Source organism: Schistocerca piceifrons, chromosome 8 (assembly GCF_021461385.2).
Source record: "Schistocerca piceifrons isolate TAMUIC-IGC-003096 chromosome 8, iqSchPice1.1, whole genome shotgun sequence".
NCBI classification, from domain to species: domain Eukaryota; kingdom Metazoa; phylum Arthropoda; class Insecta; order Orthoptera; family Acrididae; genus Schistocerca; species Schistocerca piceifrons.
Window position 1 is genome coordinate 334621865 of NC_060145.1, and position 17511 is coordinate 334639375.

Here is a 17511-nt window from a genome sequence, read left to right on the forward strand (position 1 = left end):
AACTGGGTGGCGGGGGTACAGAGGAGGCAGGGTCATGGTGGGTAGGGGATGGTAAAGTGCTGCTTATGGGAGCATACAGGCATGAGGTGGGAAGAGGGTAGGGCATCAAGGTGCCATTGGGAGGTTAGGCTGGGAAGGACGGGCGGCTGAAAAGGAGAGAAGTAAAAAGGACTGCATGCACTGGTGGAATAGAGGGCTGTGTAATGCTGGAATGGGTAAAGGACAATGACTACTGAAGATTGAGCCCAGGAGGGTTACAGGAATTTGGGATATATTGCGGGGAGAGAAGGAAATTAGTGTTTAGCATCCCATTGACAACGAGGTCATTAGAGACGGAGCGCAAGCTCGGATTAGGGAAGGGAATCAGCCGTGCTCTTTCAAAGGAACCATCCCAGCATTTGCCTGAAGCGATTCAGGGCAGTCACAGGAAACCTAAATCTGGACGGCCAGATGTGGGTTTGAACCTTTCCTCCTGAATGATATTGTGGGGAGAGTTCCTACCTGCACAGTTCAGAAAAGCTAGTGTTGGTAGGAAAGATCCAGATGACGCAGGCTGTGAAGCAGTCATTGAAATGAACATTATGTTGCACAATGTTACAGTATATATGCATTCATTCCAATATTTTCATATTTCTATGAATATAAAAGAAGCTCTTCCATGTGTAATTTGATAGATTCTGTTACCTGAATAGTGTTACATTTACATATTGGTGCCAATAAATAGTGATGTGTTAGTTGTGTGCCATTGATGGTAATCATATTGCTCATAAATGAATGTTTTCTAACTCAACAAGTCAGTTGTGCAATGTACTGAATTGTGCACAAATAATTATTTTCATAATTTTAGAAATTCAGAAGGAATAAAACATTCTCAGAAATTACTTTTAGCTGTACAAAAACTGCCTCTACAAGAAGGTAGTGTGCTCAGTTCAAAAATAAAGGTAACTCATCTCAATACTTTTATATTTAGCTCATTTTTAAAACTATGAATTACAACAATTTGTCTGAGACAGACACAAAACAAGTTAAAATCTTGCAGTTGTGGAGCCATTACCCTGCAGGAACTGGGCGTATATCAAATCGAGTTACACGGAACAGTGAGACAGTCCAGTCTGGTAATCTTCCTTCTGTATAATTTCTATGAAATCTGAAATCAAGAATTCAAAGCATATAAATATACAGTTTACCATTTTAATGATAATTTTGTGTTATTGTTGGAAGAAAACTTACAAAAACAAAATCAGCGTCAAACATATATAAAACACAAACTGATTGGGCAGAGAGTGGTACTTGCAAAGTAAAGACAGACACACCTTAAGATCGATAGTTTGAAGGCTCGTTTGAACACCAAAGCAGTGGCTTAAGCATGATACTATTGAAGGTGAGATACACTTGCGTTTCACTGGGCTCATTTATGCAGTTAGTTATGGTGGAAACTAGTTTAAAGTTGGCTACTTTGCCAGAAGGTGGTAACAAAAGTTGCATCCCTATCTTCTGCCATTTCTAATTTGCCACATGATGGAGGATATTCTGTTTACATTTCTGTGCCGCTGCTTATTATACAAAATTCAAAATTATAATAAGGTAAAGCAAGTGTAGTGCAGGCTGATGACACTATAAAACAAAATATCCTTCCTTCAGCAACAAAAATCTCTTCGCTACTACATATTTTCCAATAAACAAAGTGCAAACACAAAATAGTGAATGTGATTCAAACTAATTTTTTTAATATATGCATATATTCAGAATGAACCAAAATGTTTGCACCCTGACATCGCAACGCAGTTCCTTGCATACTAAAAGTACAATAATTTAACCCCATGCTTAATTTTTTTTGTAGAAAATCAATGCCAAAGGCAGGCAATTAGGCTACACTCTTATCAAATGTAAGACAAGTATCTTCATTCAGTTCAATACATCTGTGCTCTCCAGTGAATGCAGCAGTGGGTAGTGTTTTGTATTGGAATACTTGAGTTTGATTACAGGCCTAGGCAATTTCTATTTTTGATCCACCCACTAATACTGTACTGTAGACCTTTTAAAACACTAAACATAACAATCATTTGTCAAACATGTCATAAATATTCATCAAGAGTAATAATCAGTAAGGTAATTTTTATCATGATTATATGATAGATATAATTACAAAACTTATCAATGAGGAGATGTTAAACATATATACTACATTTACTAACAGCAGCAATTGCAATACTTTTAAATACGCCATCAGTGACAACATGTCTTCCACATAACAGACGCAGCTTTCAGAACAAATGCTTAAAGCGACCTCCCTGCATCCCTAAACATTAGTGATCTGCAGGGTCTTGCTTCTCTGAAACAAGTTAGAAGAGCAGCATAGAAGTACAGTACCAGCTATTTCACATTCATTGGCAGAGAAGAATAAACATGCTCTTCCACATGTCCATACAGAAAGATATAAATGGAATTTAGGCCAGACAAATGCGGAAGATGGAACACACAACCTCCATGGCCAATCCATTTCCTGGTAAAGCGTCAACTTAAATAATGTTGCACATTTCTTCCAAAATTTGCAGGTGCATCGTCATATTAGAGCACAACCTCTGCTCAATAAGAAGTAGAATATCTTAAGGCAAATTGTGATAAATGCATCATAGTTTCACTCAGTCAACCAATCCAGCAACCTGTGCAGACCTGCGGTACTGCCCCAATATTCTGGCCCACAAATTGATGTATCCAGAGGCACTGGTAATGTGTGGGTTAACATGTCAATGGAAAGCACTAAGCATATTAAGATATAGTCATGTGTGAATGCTGCTTAATCAGACTATATTACAATTTTTATTAAGTCATTATTGGCTCCCTATTGTTGTTGGAACCATTCACCAACTGGCATCTGCAGAAAGCAATCCTTAGGATGTTGGCATTGTAACAAATAATGCTAGGGATGTAACCCTTCATTGTGCAACATGTCAAGAAGCATGTGTTGTGAAACATGCAGTTTCCCTACTACCTCATGAGTACTTTCCTAACATACTTGGTGTATAGCTTCTAGAATCGGTTCTTGGTTAGCTCTGGAGTACTGCTAGTCTGTAGATAATCTCTATTCAGTGAAGGTGGGGGGGAAGAACTTTTCTTGCAAAGGTGGAAATCCACACAAAAACATATTTGTCTTGATAATGTCGCTCTAGATACTTGGCAGCATATTCACTAACAGCAATTCCAGTGCTGTTATCAGATGTAAGAAAGATCAAAAGCATGTTGACATATTCAGCAGTTGTGTATGCCATACTACTGCCCACACAGTTTAACAAGACACATAAGCAGAGAGCACAGTAGGTCTACAGCTGTGCCCTATCCGTGGAATATCACATGTAAACACTTCATTTGTCCAAGTGGGCCATTCTCCCTAACATACATCAACCCTCTTACAGACTTTTCTTGGTGCCACTTTTACATACAGAGCTGTGGAAATCAACTATTTAACCTGAACTTTAAGTAGCAGCAAATTCCCTGTGACAATTTTCAGAACACTTTGGGAGTGCTTTTAGACAAACAAGATGCTGATGATGATGTAATTGTTTCAAAAGGAACTGCATAGCACATGATGTTCTTAGGCTGTGTGTGTGATTCACGACTTGTAGGAATACAGCTTTTGTTCTGCCTTATTCTACCCAACACAGTCACTCATGAAAGCCATAAAACAGTTACACCAACTCCCTATCAGTACAGATGAGATTTTTCCAGGTATCCATCGATAACAAACAGCTACAACTGGTTCTGACATGATTATGGTTCTAAAAATAGTAACAGTGTTTTGTGATTACTTGTGAAATGGGTTGCTTGCCCTACTGGTAATGGAATATTCTAATTACATGTAATGGATATGAAAGTGATAGGGATGATAACTGGTGCTAATCCATAGAATCAATGGCAGAGGCTATACCAGAAACTGTGTTCAAATGTAGTTGATTAAATAGTGTGAATATAATAGAGAGAAACATTCCACGTGGGAAAAATAGATCTAAAAACAAATATTCTGTAACTTACCAAACGAAAGCGTTGGTAACACACAAACACACACAAATTTCAGTCCAAGGTTGCTTCATTAGGAGAGAGGGAAAGACGAACGGAATAATGAATAATGAAAAAGATTGAAATTTGTGTGTGTGTGTGTGTTTTTTTTTTATTGTCTCCTATCAACATACCAATGCTTTCGTTTGGTAAGTGACAGAATCTTTGTTTTTAGATATGATTAAATAGTGTGATAGACTACACTTGATCCAATGTGATTTACATAACTGCAGGGGAACAACTTAGGGGTACAGCTGAAGAATAGGGGAATAATGCTGACAATGGACTGGAAAGCATGGAAGTGAATAGAGTGAACATTTAAAGCCAAAATACATTTTTAAAAGTGGAATAATGAAAAAGATTGTACTCTCATTTCTGCATTAGTACACCATAGCTGTCAGTACTGAATGAGTATACTTGTTATACAATGCTGTGTTGGTGTACTGTGTAAGAACACAGTTTCTCTCACCAATACCCCCACATGCCCACGCCACATGCCGACTCTACCACATCCTAGCCTCCCTCAAGTCTTGCTCCTTAAAACCAGTTGTATTCAAAACTAAGAAAGATGTGTATGTTTTGCAACACAGCTCTGGGCTTGAATGAATCACCCAAATTCTCAATCCAGGTTGTGATTTAAATGTGCCCAAAAATAGGGCCAGTCTCACCAATTTCCTTGAGTAACTTTTCTTTGCCTCTGCTGGTCAGATGATATGATCTTACCTAACTCATTCCTTTGTTTGTAATTACGTGTTGGACACTGTTCTAGCCAAGGGTAGTCACGAGGCTATGGACAAACAGTTGGGGCATAGGCAGGCAGCCAGCTAGCCATGTTGCGTATGCAAACGTACTGACCTGGCTTCACACCTACAGGCAGGAGCAGTCAAGTGGTTAGCGTGCGTGCAATAGGGCTACCTGGCAATTAGTCTATACTCACAGCACTTTGGAAGTAGCACTGGAACAGCCTAACTCATTGTTTGCTTTGTGTGTGCAGGAGGATCACTAATTCGTCCATAATGACAAATTGAAAACAGATACATAATACAGGAAGTACTCAGTTCCTTGTCATGGAGTACAGTCTGTATCTCATCAATCTTGTCCTCAAGATCTGCAGTAGTTATCAGAAATTTGTTCTTTGGCATTTGATCCATAATGCGTTTTGGCACCCATCAATTTAATTATTTCCTTACTTGTAGACTATGTGATTTCTATTAGATTCATCTGCTTCTGTCATCTTCTTCCCCATAATCTTCAGGAACTTTTTGCCCCTCTTATAATTCAGCCCATACTTTTTAGTTTTTTCTTCCCCAATATTTACCAATTTCTTATTTTTTCGGTAGCTATCTAACCTTGTATTCCACTTTACCTGTTATCTAACTAACTTCATTTCATTATACAATTTTCCTCTCACTGTCCTAGTTCTGTTTTCCTTGGCTTCAGGGTCACAAGAGAATTTCTGAATAACTTAGTCTTACTTCATCCAATTCTGTCCTCTCTTTGCTGGATGAAGGGACCTGTGATACCAAAAACAAGCATTTCTGTCTGCCTTTGTTTGTGTGTAGCATCAATCAATTGTGTAGAAAGTTGGTTTTTTAAACATGGGTTGCTGTAACTCCTGTTATATTATTAGTTCTGTAACATGTATATATGTAGCATTTTATTAATTAATTTTTATTCATTTGAGGTTAGTGAGTCATCTTACCTTGCTAATATTTCAATGAAGATCAAGGCACTTGAACTTTTGTGTTCAGCTGTCTTCAGGGCGACAAAAACCATGTCCACATCACAAAACTTCTGTTCTGAAACATATCATGATGGATATTTTTGGACAATGTTGATTTTTTTAAAACCTAATACATGGCCAAAAAGTTATTCATTAACTAAATTTGTACATAATAATATTGGTTCTGTTGTAACATAAGCACTACATAGAGCTGCTTAAAATTATACATCCTTTTCATATAGTTATTTTTACTTGTATTTGCTTTATCAGCTTCTTCATGTGGTTCACGTTTTGACATTTGGTTTCTCCTTTAGAACTGACCCCCAGCTTTCCTAACATTTATTGGAACTAAGAACTTATTCACAGTGAGGTAATAGTTTTGGTGGGATGGCTTCCATGAACTAATCCTGCAAAGCTTCATATGAGTGCACTGCTGATCTTAATTCTGACAATTATTTTAGAAAAGGCTGAGATATTTCTGCTGCAGCAAGAAATCAAAATGACTTATTTTTACTTAAAAGATGTTTTAATTACTACTAACTGACAAGCATTGATAACTCTCTATATACTTTACCTACACAAAATAGAATTTCAGTTTCACAATCCTCTGATCAAATGGAACCATTTTCTGCACATCACAACAACATTATGTTTGATTTTTATTTTGGCATTTGTCTAGTTATTTTAGTTTACTTGTTTTTAACTCTTCCACATCCCTCCCCATTTTCAACCCAGTTCAATCAATATACATTACTACATAAAGATAAGATGCTGTTTACTATTGTTAGTAGAATCTGATAAAGTTCTTGACCAATTTACTTCAATACATGATACTGTAATAAATGTTTGGGTAGAGAGAAACTAAATATTTTTTAATATATATGTATCAAACAGAGTAATGATGCCTGTCCAGGATCTCCTCCCAAACATCATCAATTTCAGCCAAATTTGGTACACAAACTGAAAACTTCAAGAGTAGCAGCACTGCGAGGTAAGAAACCTACTACATCTACATCTACATTTATACTCCGCATGCCACCCAACGGTGTGTGGCGGAGGGCACTTTACGTGCCACACTCATTACCTCCCTTTTCTGTTCCAGTCGCGTATGGTTCGCGGGAAGAACGACTGTCTGAAAGCCTCTGTGCGCGCTCGAATCTCTCTAATTTTACATTCGTGATCTCCTCGGGAGGTATAAGTAGGGGGAAGCAATATATTCGATACCTAACCCAGAAACGCACCCTCTCGAAACCTGGCGAGCAAGCTACACCGCGATGCAGAGCGCCTCTCTTGCAGAGAGTGCCCCTTGAGTTCGCTAAACATCTCCATAACGCTATCACAGTTACCAAATAACCCTGTGATGAAACGTGCCCCAGATATTTTACAGAAGTAACTGCTACCAGTGTTTGTTCCGCTATCATATAATCATACAATAAAGGATCCTTCTTTCTATGTATTCGCAATACATTACACTTGTCTATGTTAAGGGTCAGCTTCAATACACGTGGAGATACAGCCAAAATGTCCAGCTCCTGCCATACAGGCTGCCCTGCACAACGTGTGTGGTGTGGGAATAGTATTGCTCTGCCTTGTGGATGTGTTATGCAAGGTAGCCTACATGTCAGTGGCAAGAAACAATTTTCCAGTCCCATTTGTGTAGGCTGCCCTACACGACAAGCCTGTTGGGATGGAGTAGTATCAGCTTGCTTGATCAATCTGTTTTGTAGGGGCACACATGCAGAGGAGGGTGGTTGAGATGGATAGAGGCAGGGCAGGTTGGGATGTATAGAACAACAGGGGAGTAGGAGGAATGGACAGAGGACACGGGGAAAAGAAGATGGATGGGAAGAGGGGGAGGAGGAGATTCATAGGGTGAGGGGGGGGGGGGGGGTTAAGGGACAGAGAGGGGAGAAACTAATGGATAGGGAAAGGGAATAGAGGAGCTGGATAGGGTGAGGTGAGGAGAAGGTGGTGTACAGAGTGGGGGGCGGGGGGGGGGGGGGCAGGAGGAGACGGCTAGGGAGTGGGGAGCAAGACAAGATGAATGAAGAAAGGGGACAGGGCCCAGAAGTGGACAAAGAGAATGGGAGATGGAGAGGATGAGATGGCCAGAGAAAGATGGAGGATGAGTAGATGGACCGAGAGGGGAGGGAAGAAGAGGTGGACAGAGAGGGAGGAAAGGCTATATATCTATGTCCATACATATAAAAATAAACCACTGGACCAATTTCAACCAAACTTGATACACATATCCCTTATCGCCAGGCAACAATTGCTGTGGGGTTAAGAACCAGTTGCCTATCATAATTTAGGAGATATGATGTCAAACACTGAGATGCAAGAACAACTGCCACATTGTGCACGACATTTTCACAGACAATATTCACATATGCCACTGAATGTACCTACACAAATATATCATTGTATGATACATACTTCAAGGGATATTACATGATAAACATGGAGATGCATAAAAAATGCTGCATCATTCATGAAGTTTTAATGAATTTATTCTTTACTACCAAGACACTCCTAGAGTTGAGTCAACTTGAGGAAATCACTGACACCCAGCATTGCTTTTGATAGCTTTCAGCTGTGAAGCACAAACAGCTGTAGGCAAAAGCAATAGCTGTCTATAGAGCACTTGACGCAGGCCCTCTCAGCATACAGAAACTGCCTGGGATCTTTGTAAGACTTTCATAATTTGAATGGTGTTCTCAGTACGGTTAATTTTTATGTATGTATGTAGAAGAACTACTCACAGGCCACTGGACCCAAGTTGGGCAAATCCGACACACAAACTGCTTATCCTGAGAGGACCAACATACAGGGGCTTATAATGCTCTAGCTCTAATATTTATGGTGACACAAACATGATGTTTAAGCTCCTGCTGCACTGACTGACTTGCACCACAGGTATGCTGCATGGGAATCTTATGAACCTGCTTAGCTGGGCAATCTACACATCAGGGGCAAGAAACGGTTTCCCAGCCCACGTTGTGCTGGAGTAGTATTGGCCTGCTTTGCAAGGCAGCCCACACGTCATGTGAGGAAAAGGGTTTCCAAGCCCTTAGCATATAGCCTGTGCTGCATGAGAAATGCACTGCAGTAATACCACCCTGTTTTAGCTATCTCTTGTGAAAGTACACAAGCCTGGAGAAAGGTCGAGATGGACAGAGGATGAGATGGGGGGGGGGGGGGAGCAGAATGGGGTAGATAGGGAGAGAGAGGTAGTAGAGGATGTAAAGAAGGAGATGGGGGAGAGAGAGAGGATGGACAGAAAGAGGGGAAGGAAGAGGAGATGGACATATCTGGAGGCAAGGAGATGGGCTGGGAGAGGGAGAGAGACAGGCCACAAGATGTGTGCATTATATGTAATATACTTGAACGCAAGCAGTGGTGGTGGTGGTTGGGGTGGGGGGGAAGGAAGGAGGGAGGGAGGGAGGCTGACTGTATGTTATACTTCACAAGAATCAGCACTGTGGAGTTCATAACTTTCCGAGCAGAGATATGAGCAAAAATGTGTTTTTTTTTCTGTCCTTAGCATATAGTTTGCCCTCCACAGGATGAGTGTTGTGCGGGAACAGTATCAGCCAAACTTATCAACTTGCTTTGCAGGTAAGACTAAATGTTGGGGGCAAGAAACAGTTTGCCAGCCCTCAATGTGAAGGGTGCCCTGCACAACATGTTGGAGTAATATCAGCTTGCATTATCGACCTCTTTTGCCAGGGCAACTTGTATGTCAGGGGCAAAAGAGAGTTTTCAAGTCCCTTATATACATTCTGACCTGCATGACATGTGTGGATGGGTATAGTTGTGGCAATGTTGAGATGGATGGAGGAGGGGATAGACAGACTGGGAAAGAGGAGGATTTTGACAGAGGGAGGGCGACGATGAGAATAAATATAGGTTCTGCAGGAGATGGAGAGGGGGGAGGAGAGGATGGACAGAAACAGAGGGAGAAGGAGATGTGCAGAAAGAAGGTAGAGGAGAAATGGACAGAGGGAGGGGTAAAGGAGGAGGACAATTGGTAGCGGGCAGATAGAGGTGGTAGGATGAGGTGGACAGAGAGATTGCCAGAAATGCAATAGGAGAGAGAAGAGGAGGAGATGTGTGCAACATATGTGCCTAACACATATCAGGAGACGTGGTGGGGAAAAGGCTAGTTTTATATACAGAGAAAACATTGTTTGCAAAAATCCCTAAGATCTACCAATTTACTTCAAATTTTTACACGATACCCTAATAAACATTTGACAGTCACAGGCTCCATATTTTTTAAATATATATAATGCATAAATATACACATAATATACAATAGAGAAATGTTGTATTCAGTTTTTTAAGCAACAATATACAGATTTTCTACTAAAACCGGCTGCACGAAAGAAAGTGCCGCACTGTGAAAAAGTGTGGATTCATTCTCTCTTTCAGTCAGTTTTAACTTTGATAGCAGGTAATTTAAATCATTACAGAAATTGTTCCTCTCATTTATATTCTTTTTCCTTATATAAAATTTTACGCAAAACTTGTACACATAACAATGTGCTATTTCATCTTGTTTAATAGACTAGGCCTACATGAAAGCTGTATTTATGGCTTATCGGCTTATGTTTAGAATACTACTATGGAATATGAATCACATGAAACTTTGTAATCCTGTGTGTTTGCAGATTAAAACTATACAAAGTACTGTCATTGAAGCTACTATCCTCACAGATCCAGCAGTTGTCATACTTCATATACCAATGATCCCAACCAATTAACCCATCCATTTTAAATGACTTCAGTTGTCAATCAAGGTTTTATTTGCACTAACAATAATAAACGCTCAAAGTGAGAAAGGGTGGGGTGGGGGGGAGTGGACAAGATGGACACATCGAGGCGGAGGGGAAGGAGGCTAAGATTAATATTTTGAAACACAAATTTGCAAACAGAAGTGGCAGTTTGTAAGGCACTACTAAATTTGGAAGCACTGAAATTACCCATATAATTGGCCATCAGCATAACTTAAAACTATAAACTTAAATTGATTCATAAGACATGTCATGATGACATAGAAATGATGTCACAAAATTAAAGAAGCAGCCTCCACTGCAAAGTGGCAGTTGTGTGTGCAGTTTCAGGAAATGCTGGGTTAGTTAAGCCAGTGATTCTGATTTTTCAATTTTAGTAAATAACATGTTCACAATATTGACTTTAACAATAACAAATGTTACTCAAAAATTGTTTGTTATTTATTAAGATCACTTCAGACTTAAAATGGACCTGCAGAACTGCAACCTTAAACAACCAACAATCAAACTCTAAGTATATCTGCAGGATTGGTGGATTTGAATGTGCTAAAGATGGGCTCACTTCTACAGAGTCAACAACAAAGAATATGTAGATCTCAACTAGGAAACATTCTTAGAAAATCTGAAAGCAGCAGGGATAAAAGATATGGAGTCAAAAGTTATCTATAGCTTGCACAGAAACCAGGCTGCAGTTTATATTAGCAGAAGGATGTGAAGGGGAGACAATAACAGAGAAGATAATGAAATCAAACTATAGGTTATCCCCTATGTTATTCAACCTGTACATTGAGCAAGCACTAACAGGAAATCAAAGGGAAATTTGAAAACTGTACATTGAGCAAGCACTAAAGGGAAATCCAGAAAATAAATTTACATCTGTGAGAATACGAAGCTTAAAGTTTGCTGAGGACAATTTAATTCTGTTAGATACACCTAATTTGGGGAAATCAGCTGAATGGCATGGGCAATGTCTTTGACAGAGGTTCTAAGATGAAAGTCAACAGAAGTGAAACAAAACTAGGGACACAGGTTAAATTAGGGAATGAGATAGTAAAGTCATTTTTGGAGTGACGTAATTGACAATGGCGAAAGTAGTGTGTCTAAAATGCAAACTTGCAACAGCAACAAATAATGCAAATTTTAAGAGCGAGGTCTCGAGTGTAGCCATGAACATATGTGACGCATGAACAATAGACTGTACAGACAAGGAGAAGCTAGAAGCCTGGGTCAAGATGAATATTTGATACAAGTCTTTAGATTTGATCAATGACTGCTGTGACATCTCCTTTTGCTTCGTATACTCCTAGTTCTGTTGTTGGTTACTGAAAACAACAAATGTGAAGCAAAAAAATCTGATTGTGGTGACAGAGTAAACTGTAGTTTCACATGAACTCTAGGTTAGGTTGGCTTAAGTGATCGCTCTATCAAGCAGAAATCTACAAATACCAGTATTTGAATGCTGGCCCCTATTTTTACTGGAACCAAGGTTGGAATCTTCCTACATGTCAGTCAGGGTGCCTGAAGATAGCATAATAAATTGGCAAAACTGGCAGCCAAATAAAATAACAGTTCAGAAATTAGACGGCTGAAAGGTGTTAGATTTGACATCCTCCATTAGAAAAAACTGTCAACAATATCACTTTATAATCGCCATTTGTTTTAGGCATTTATCACATGTTTACTAAGTCACTGGTCTAAACCAATGACTCTTACAGAATATTTATCCTTATCCAGAAACTTTCAAAATCTGGAGTCACAGAAGAATGCTGAGATTAGGATAGGCCTATATCAAATAACAAATGAAAATGTAGACCTACTGAATCAAATATAGGAGAAAAGAACTTTACGGTATAACAATGAATTGCTGGGACACATCCTGAGACACTGAAGAACAGCAAGTTTTATAATGCAGGGGGTAAAATTTCAACTGGGCTTCAGTAAGAAGGTTCAAGTGGCATTAGGTTGAATTAGTCATGTGGAGACGAGGCATCTTGCAAGGGTAGATAGCATGGCAAGCTGCATCAAATCAGACCACTGACCAAGAGTGCAACAATTACGAAAGCTGGACTCAAAAAAAGGAAAGCAAAAAGGCAGGTATTTTCAGCTTCTGTTAGTATTTATATAAACATGTGGACATTCCACTACTACTGTAATATATTTACTCATTGTCATTTGTCAGCCTAGTTATCAGACTAATAGAAATTACTAAAAGGTATCAGATAGATTATATAATGGTAAGACAGAGATTTAGGAACCAGGTTTTAAATTGTAGGACATTTCCAGGGGCAGATGTGGACTCTGACCACAATCTGTTGGTTATGAACTGTAGATTAAAACTGAAGAAATTCCAAAAAGGTGGGAATTTAAGGAGATGGGACCTGGATAAACTGAGTAAACCAGAAGTTGTACAGAGTTTCAGGGACAGCATAATGGAACAATTGACAGGAATGGGGGAAAGAAATACAGTAGAAGACGAATGGGTAGCTCTGAGGGATGAAGTAGTGAAGGCAGCAGAGGATCAAGTAGGTAAAAAGATGAGGGCTAGTAGAAATCCTTGGGTAACAGAAGAAATATTGAATTTAATTGATGAAAGGAGAAAATATAAAAATGCAGTAAATGAAGCAGGGAAAAAGGAATACAAACTTATCAAAAATGAGATCGTCAGGAAGTGCAAAATGGTTAAGTACAGCCTACATGAAAATTAAAGAGACCTTTGGAGAAAAGGGAACCACTTGTACGAATATCAAGAGCTTAGATGGAAACTCAGTTCTAAGCAAAGAGGGGAAAGCAGAAAGCTGGAAGGAGTATATAGAGGGTCTATACAAGGGTGATGTACTTTGACAATATTATGGAAATGGAAGAGGATGTAGATGAAGATGAAATGGGAGATATGATACTGCGTGAAGAGTTTGACAGAGCACTGAAAGACCTGAGTCGAAACAAGGCCCTGGGAGTAGACAACATTCCATTAGAACTACTGACGGCCTTGGGAGAGCCAGTCCTGACAAAACTCTACCATCTGGTGAGCAAGATGTACGAGACAGGTGAAATACCCTCAGACTTCAAGAAGAATATAATAATTCCAATCCCAAAGAAAGCAGGTGTTGACAGATGTGAAAATTACCGAACTATCAGTTTAATAAGTCACAGCTGCAAAACACTAATGCGAATTATTTACAGACGAATGAAAAAACTGGTAGAAGCCGACCTCGGGGAAGATCAGTTTGGATTCCGTAGAAATGTTGGAACACGTGAGACAATACTGACCTTATGACTTATCTTAGAAGAAAGATTAAGGAAAGGCAAACCTATGTTTCTAGCATTTGTAGACTTAGAGAAAGCTTTTGACAATGTTGACTGGAATACTCTCTTTCAAATTCTGAAGGTGGCAGGGTAAAATGCAGGGAGCGAAAGGCTATTTACAATTTGTACAGAAACCAGATGGCAGTTATAAGAGTCGAGGGGCATGAAAGGGAAGCAGTGGTTGTAGCCTCTCCCTGATGTTATTCAATCTGTATCTTGAGCAAGCATTAAAGGAAACAAAAGAAATATTTGGAGTTGGTATTAAGATCCAGGGAGAAGAAATAGAAACTCTGAGGTTCGCCGATGACATTGTAATTCTGTCAGAGACAGCAAAGTACTTGGAAGAGCAGTTGAACGGAATGGACAGTGTCTTGAAATGAAGATATAAGATGAACATCAACAAAAGAAAAAGGAGGATAATGGAATGTAGTCGAATTAAGTCTGGTGATGCTGAGGGAATTAGATTAGGAAATAAGACACTTAAAGTAGTAAACGAGTTTTGCTATTTGGGGAGCAAAATAACTGATGATGGTTGAAGTAGAGGGGATATAAAATGTAGACTGGCAATGGCAAGGAAAGCGTTTCTGAAGAAGAGAAACTTGTTAACATCGAGTATAGATTTAAGTGTCAGGAAGTCATTTCTGAAAGCATTTGTATGGAGTGTAGCCATGTATGGAAGTGAAACATGGACAATAAATAGTTTGGACAAGAAGAGAATAGAAGCTTTCGAAATGTGGTGCTACAGAAGAATGTTGAAGATTAGGTTGGTAGATCACGTAACTAATGAGGAGGTATTGAATAGGATTGGGGAGAAGAGAAGTTTGTGGCACAACTTGCCTAGAAGAAAGGATCGGTTGGTAGGACATGTCCTGAGGCATCAAGGGATCACAAATTTAGCATTGGAGGGCAGTGCGGAGGGTAAAAATTGTAGAGGGAGACCAAGAGATGAATACACTAAGCAGATTCAGAAGGATGTAGGTTGCAGTAGATACTGGGAGTTGAAGGACCTTGCACAGGATAGATTAGCATGAAAAGCTGCATCAAACCAGTCTCAGGACTGAAGACCACAACAACAACAATAACAGAAAGTACTTCATTTTAGTTAAAGGCAAATACACTATTATTTTTAGGTTTAAGCTCTTATTTTAAACAAATATATAAAGTCAACGTAATTTCCGCTCACCCACTATGGTCTGAAAATTAACTCGCCGTGGAACAGCAACCTGAATATCTTCTGGTTCTATCCCAATAAGACGCCTTTGCTCATCGCTCCATGATGTTTCAATGTCGTGGATTAGTTTGGTTGTTGCTTTCCTTGTTAGAAGACCAGCCAGTCCATCCCTCAAATCTTGACAAATCAGTTGAGATATAGTTGACACCGCCTTTTGCAACATGTACAGATTTCAGCAGCGGACACTTCAATTATAAGACGTTGTTACTACTAAAATTACATTTCACTGAAGAGTGCCTACCTGTTTTGCTCCACGTTTAAATTCTGATTCATTGAACTGTGGATCCCAGGTATTTTTCAAAATACCAAAATCTAATTTATTCATTAACCACGAGAATGGATTCTGTATGTATAGAACCTTTGGGAACGGTTTATTCGGTTTTTCATTGTCGACAGATGTCTTGTGAAAACACCTGTAAGTATGAAGGCTACTCAAAATTCTAATGCATCGATGAGAACGTGTATGCAATAAAGACAAATGTTTTTGTGCAGTAAACGTCTGAATACTCGAATGATGAACGTGATTTTGGAATCCAACTACATTACAACAGCCTAAAAAGGAATTGTCCTTCTTACATCCACGAATCAAACTGCTAAGTCGACTATAGTGGTATCTACCACATATGTTTCGAGGGGCCGTGGTAAACATAACGATTTAAACGAATTTCTGCTGGCAACTAACTATACAATACTAAAATTCAATAATCCAAACGAAGTGCTTGGAGAAGGGCTCGATTCATTTCTACTGTTATGTGGCAGCCATGATACATTCAACTGGACCGCTCCATCGGTTACATGTAACTTAAACCTTCTTTTCAAATTACACTCCCCTTAACACTTTCAGCTATATGTCAACAGACCAACGAAAACATTATTACTTGTCAAAGCACTCAAGTACAAGTAGTGTTAATACTGACAATCGATATCGTTCGATTGCTTTTGTTTCTTCTTCTTCGCGGCTGTATCACTTAAGGCCCGTCCACACGCAACGATCTGTCTGCACAAATGTCTGCGCACATCACATCTGCGCAGACAGATCGTTGCGTGTGGACAGAAGATTTGCACCAACCTGAGCTGTGTGCAAACCTGGAAGTTGGAGTTGGAGGTTTGAGCGAAACCTCTCAAATCTGTGGGTTCAAATCACATCTGCGCAGACAAGTTGGAGCGTGTGGACAGGAGATCGTCGCAAATCTGTCAAGCGTATCTCACTTATATTTGTTACAATGTTTTCTCAGCATGTTTATTCTGGAAGTAGCCAAATGAAGTGGAAGGAGTGCAGACCCACATATCATCCAAATGAAATTACACATGACCTGGTCGCCATGTCGTGAAACTGAAAGATACGTTGATATTCAATCATACAATGAAAAGTGGACATGCGCTGTCGACAGTCAACAAGGCCGACGGTTCATTTAAACAACAGTCAAACCTCGATGTGTCAGTCCTCAATATATCGAAGATATGTCTATGTCCAATTTTTTCTTCATTCTCTATCCTTGGAAGCACAAAACCCTGATTTTTCGAAGAAAACCCGCCGTTATATCGAAGTTTCTGAAAAGCTCGAGAAGCGCAGATTTTACCCCTATACAGAGGGTTCCAAAAAAATGTATCCACTGTATAAAAGTCCACAACTGGCAAACTAACCGACGGAGTTGTCTCACCTTTGGTAGTGTAACAGTTTGTTGTTCCAGCAATCGTCACACAAGCATTGTATTGCGTTGTTTTGTTTTGTCAGATGACAGTCGCCAGATAGTCAGTGTTTTGTTCTTAGTTGCACCTAGTTACTCGAGTAAACATGACTGGCGCAAGGCTTATATTCGATGAAAGGATGTCAGTTTTTGAGTGATATTTTAAGTACGAAAACATTAATGAGGTTCAACCGCAATGGCGAAATGAGTGTCAAACAGAGCCACCGACACGTTTAACGATTCGTCGCATTCGAGACAAATTTGAAGCGAAAGGCTGTGTTGAAGATGTACACAAACAACGATCTGGACGACCTGTAACGATAACAAGTCGTAACTCCCGTCGTGTATTACAACAATTCACTCGCTCACCACAGAAGTCTGTGAGACAATGTGCCCGTGAAACTGGAGTGAATCGCTCAAGTGTTCGGCGAATTTTGAAGACAGCAAAGTGGAAGTGCTACATCCCACGATTGCTAGACGCAATGAACGAGGACGACCCAGATCGTAGAATGGAGTACTGCGACTGGTTTACTAACATGGTGCGCAATGATGAAGAGTTTGCAGAGATGATTGTGTGGTCTGGTGAGGCACAGTTCAAAATCAATGGTACAGTAAATCGCCACAATTGCATCTACTGGGCCGTCGAAAATCAGAACGTCCATTCAGACAAAGCCGTGAATTTGCCAGGAGTAAATGTGTGGTGTGGCTTGATTGGGC

General features: G+C 39.7%; 1 protein-coding gene across 2 annotated transcripts; it reads right to left on the reverse strand.

Moving 5' to 3' along the window:
- Positions 1–946: 946 nt before the first annotated feature.
- LOC124711437 (m-AAA protease-interacting protein 1, mitochondrial-like) lies at positions 947–16015 on the reverse strand. Of its 2 annotated transcripts, XM_047241514.1 has the most exons (5): positions 15683–16014; positions 15348–15519; positions 15059–15257; positions 5756–5852; positions 947–1147 (listed from the first exon to the last, which is right to left on the reverse strand). In XM_047241514.1, coding segments are annotated over exons 1-5 (567 nt in total). In that variant the 5' UTR covers positions 15685–16014; the 3' UTR covers positions 947–1050. The 2 variants fall into 2 exon arrangements, with proteins under 2 accessions (XP_047097470.1, XP_047097469.1); XM_047241513.1 differs by having other exon boundaries at positions 15348–16015.
- Between the last annotated feature and the right edge of the window lie 1496 nt (positions 16016–17511).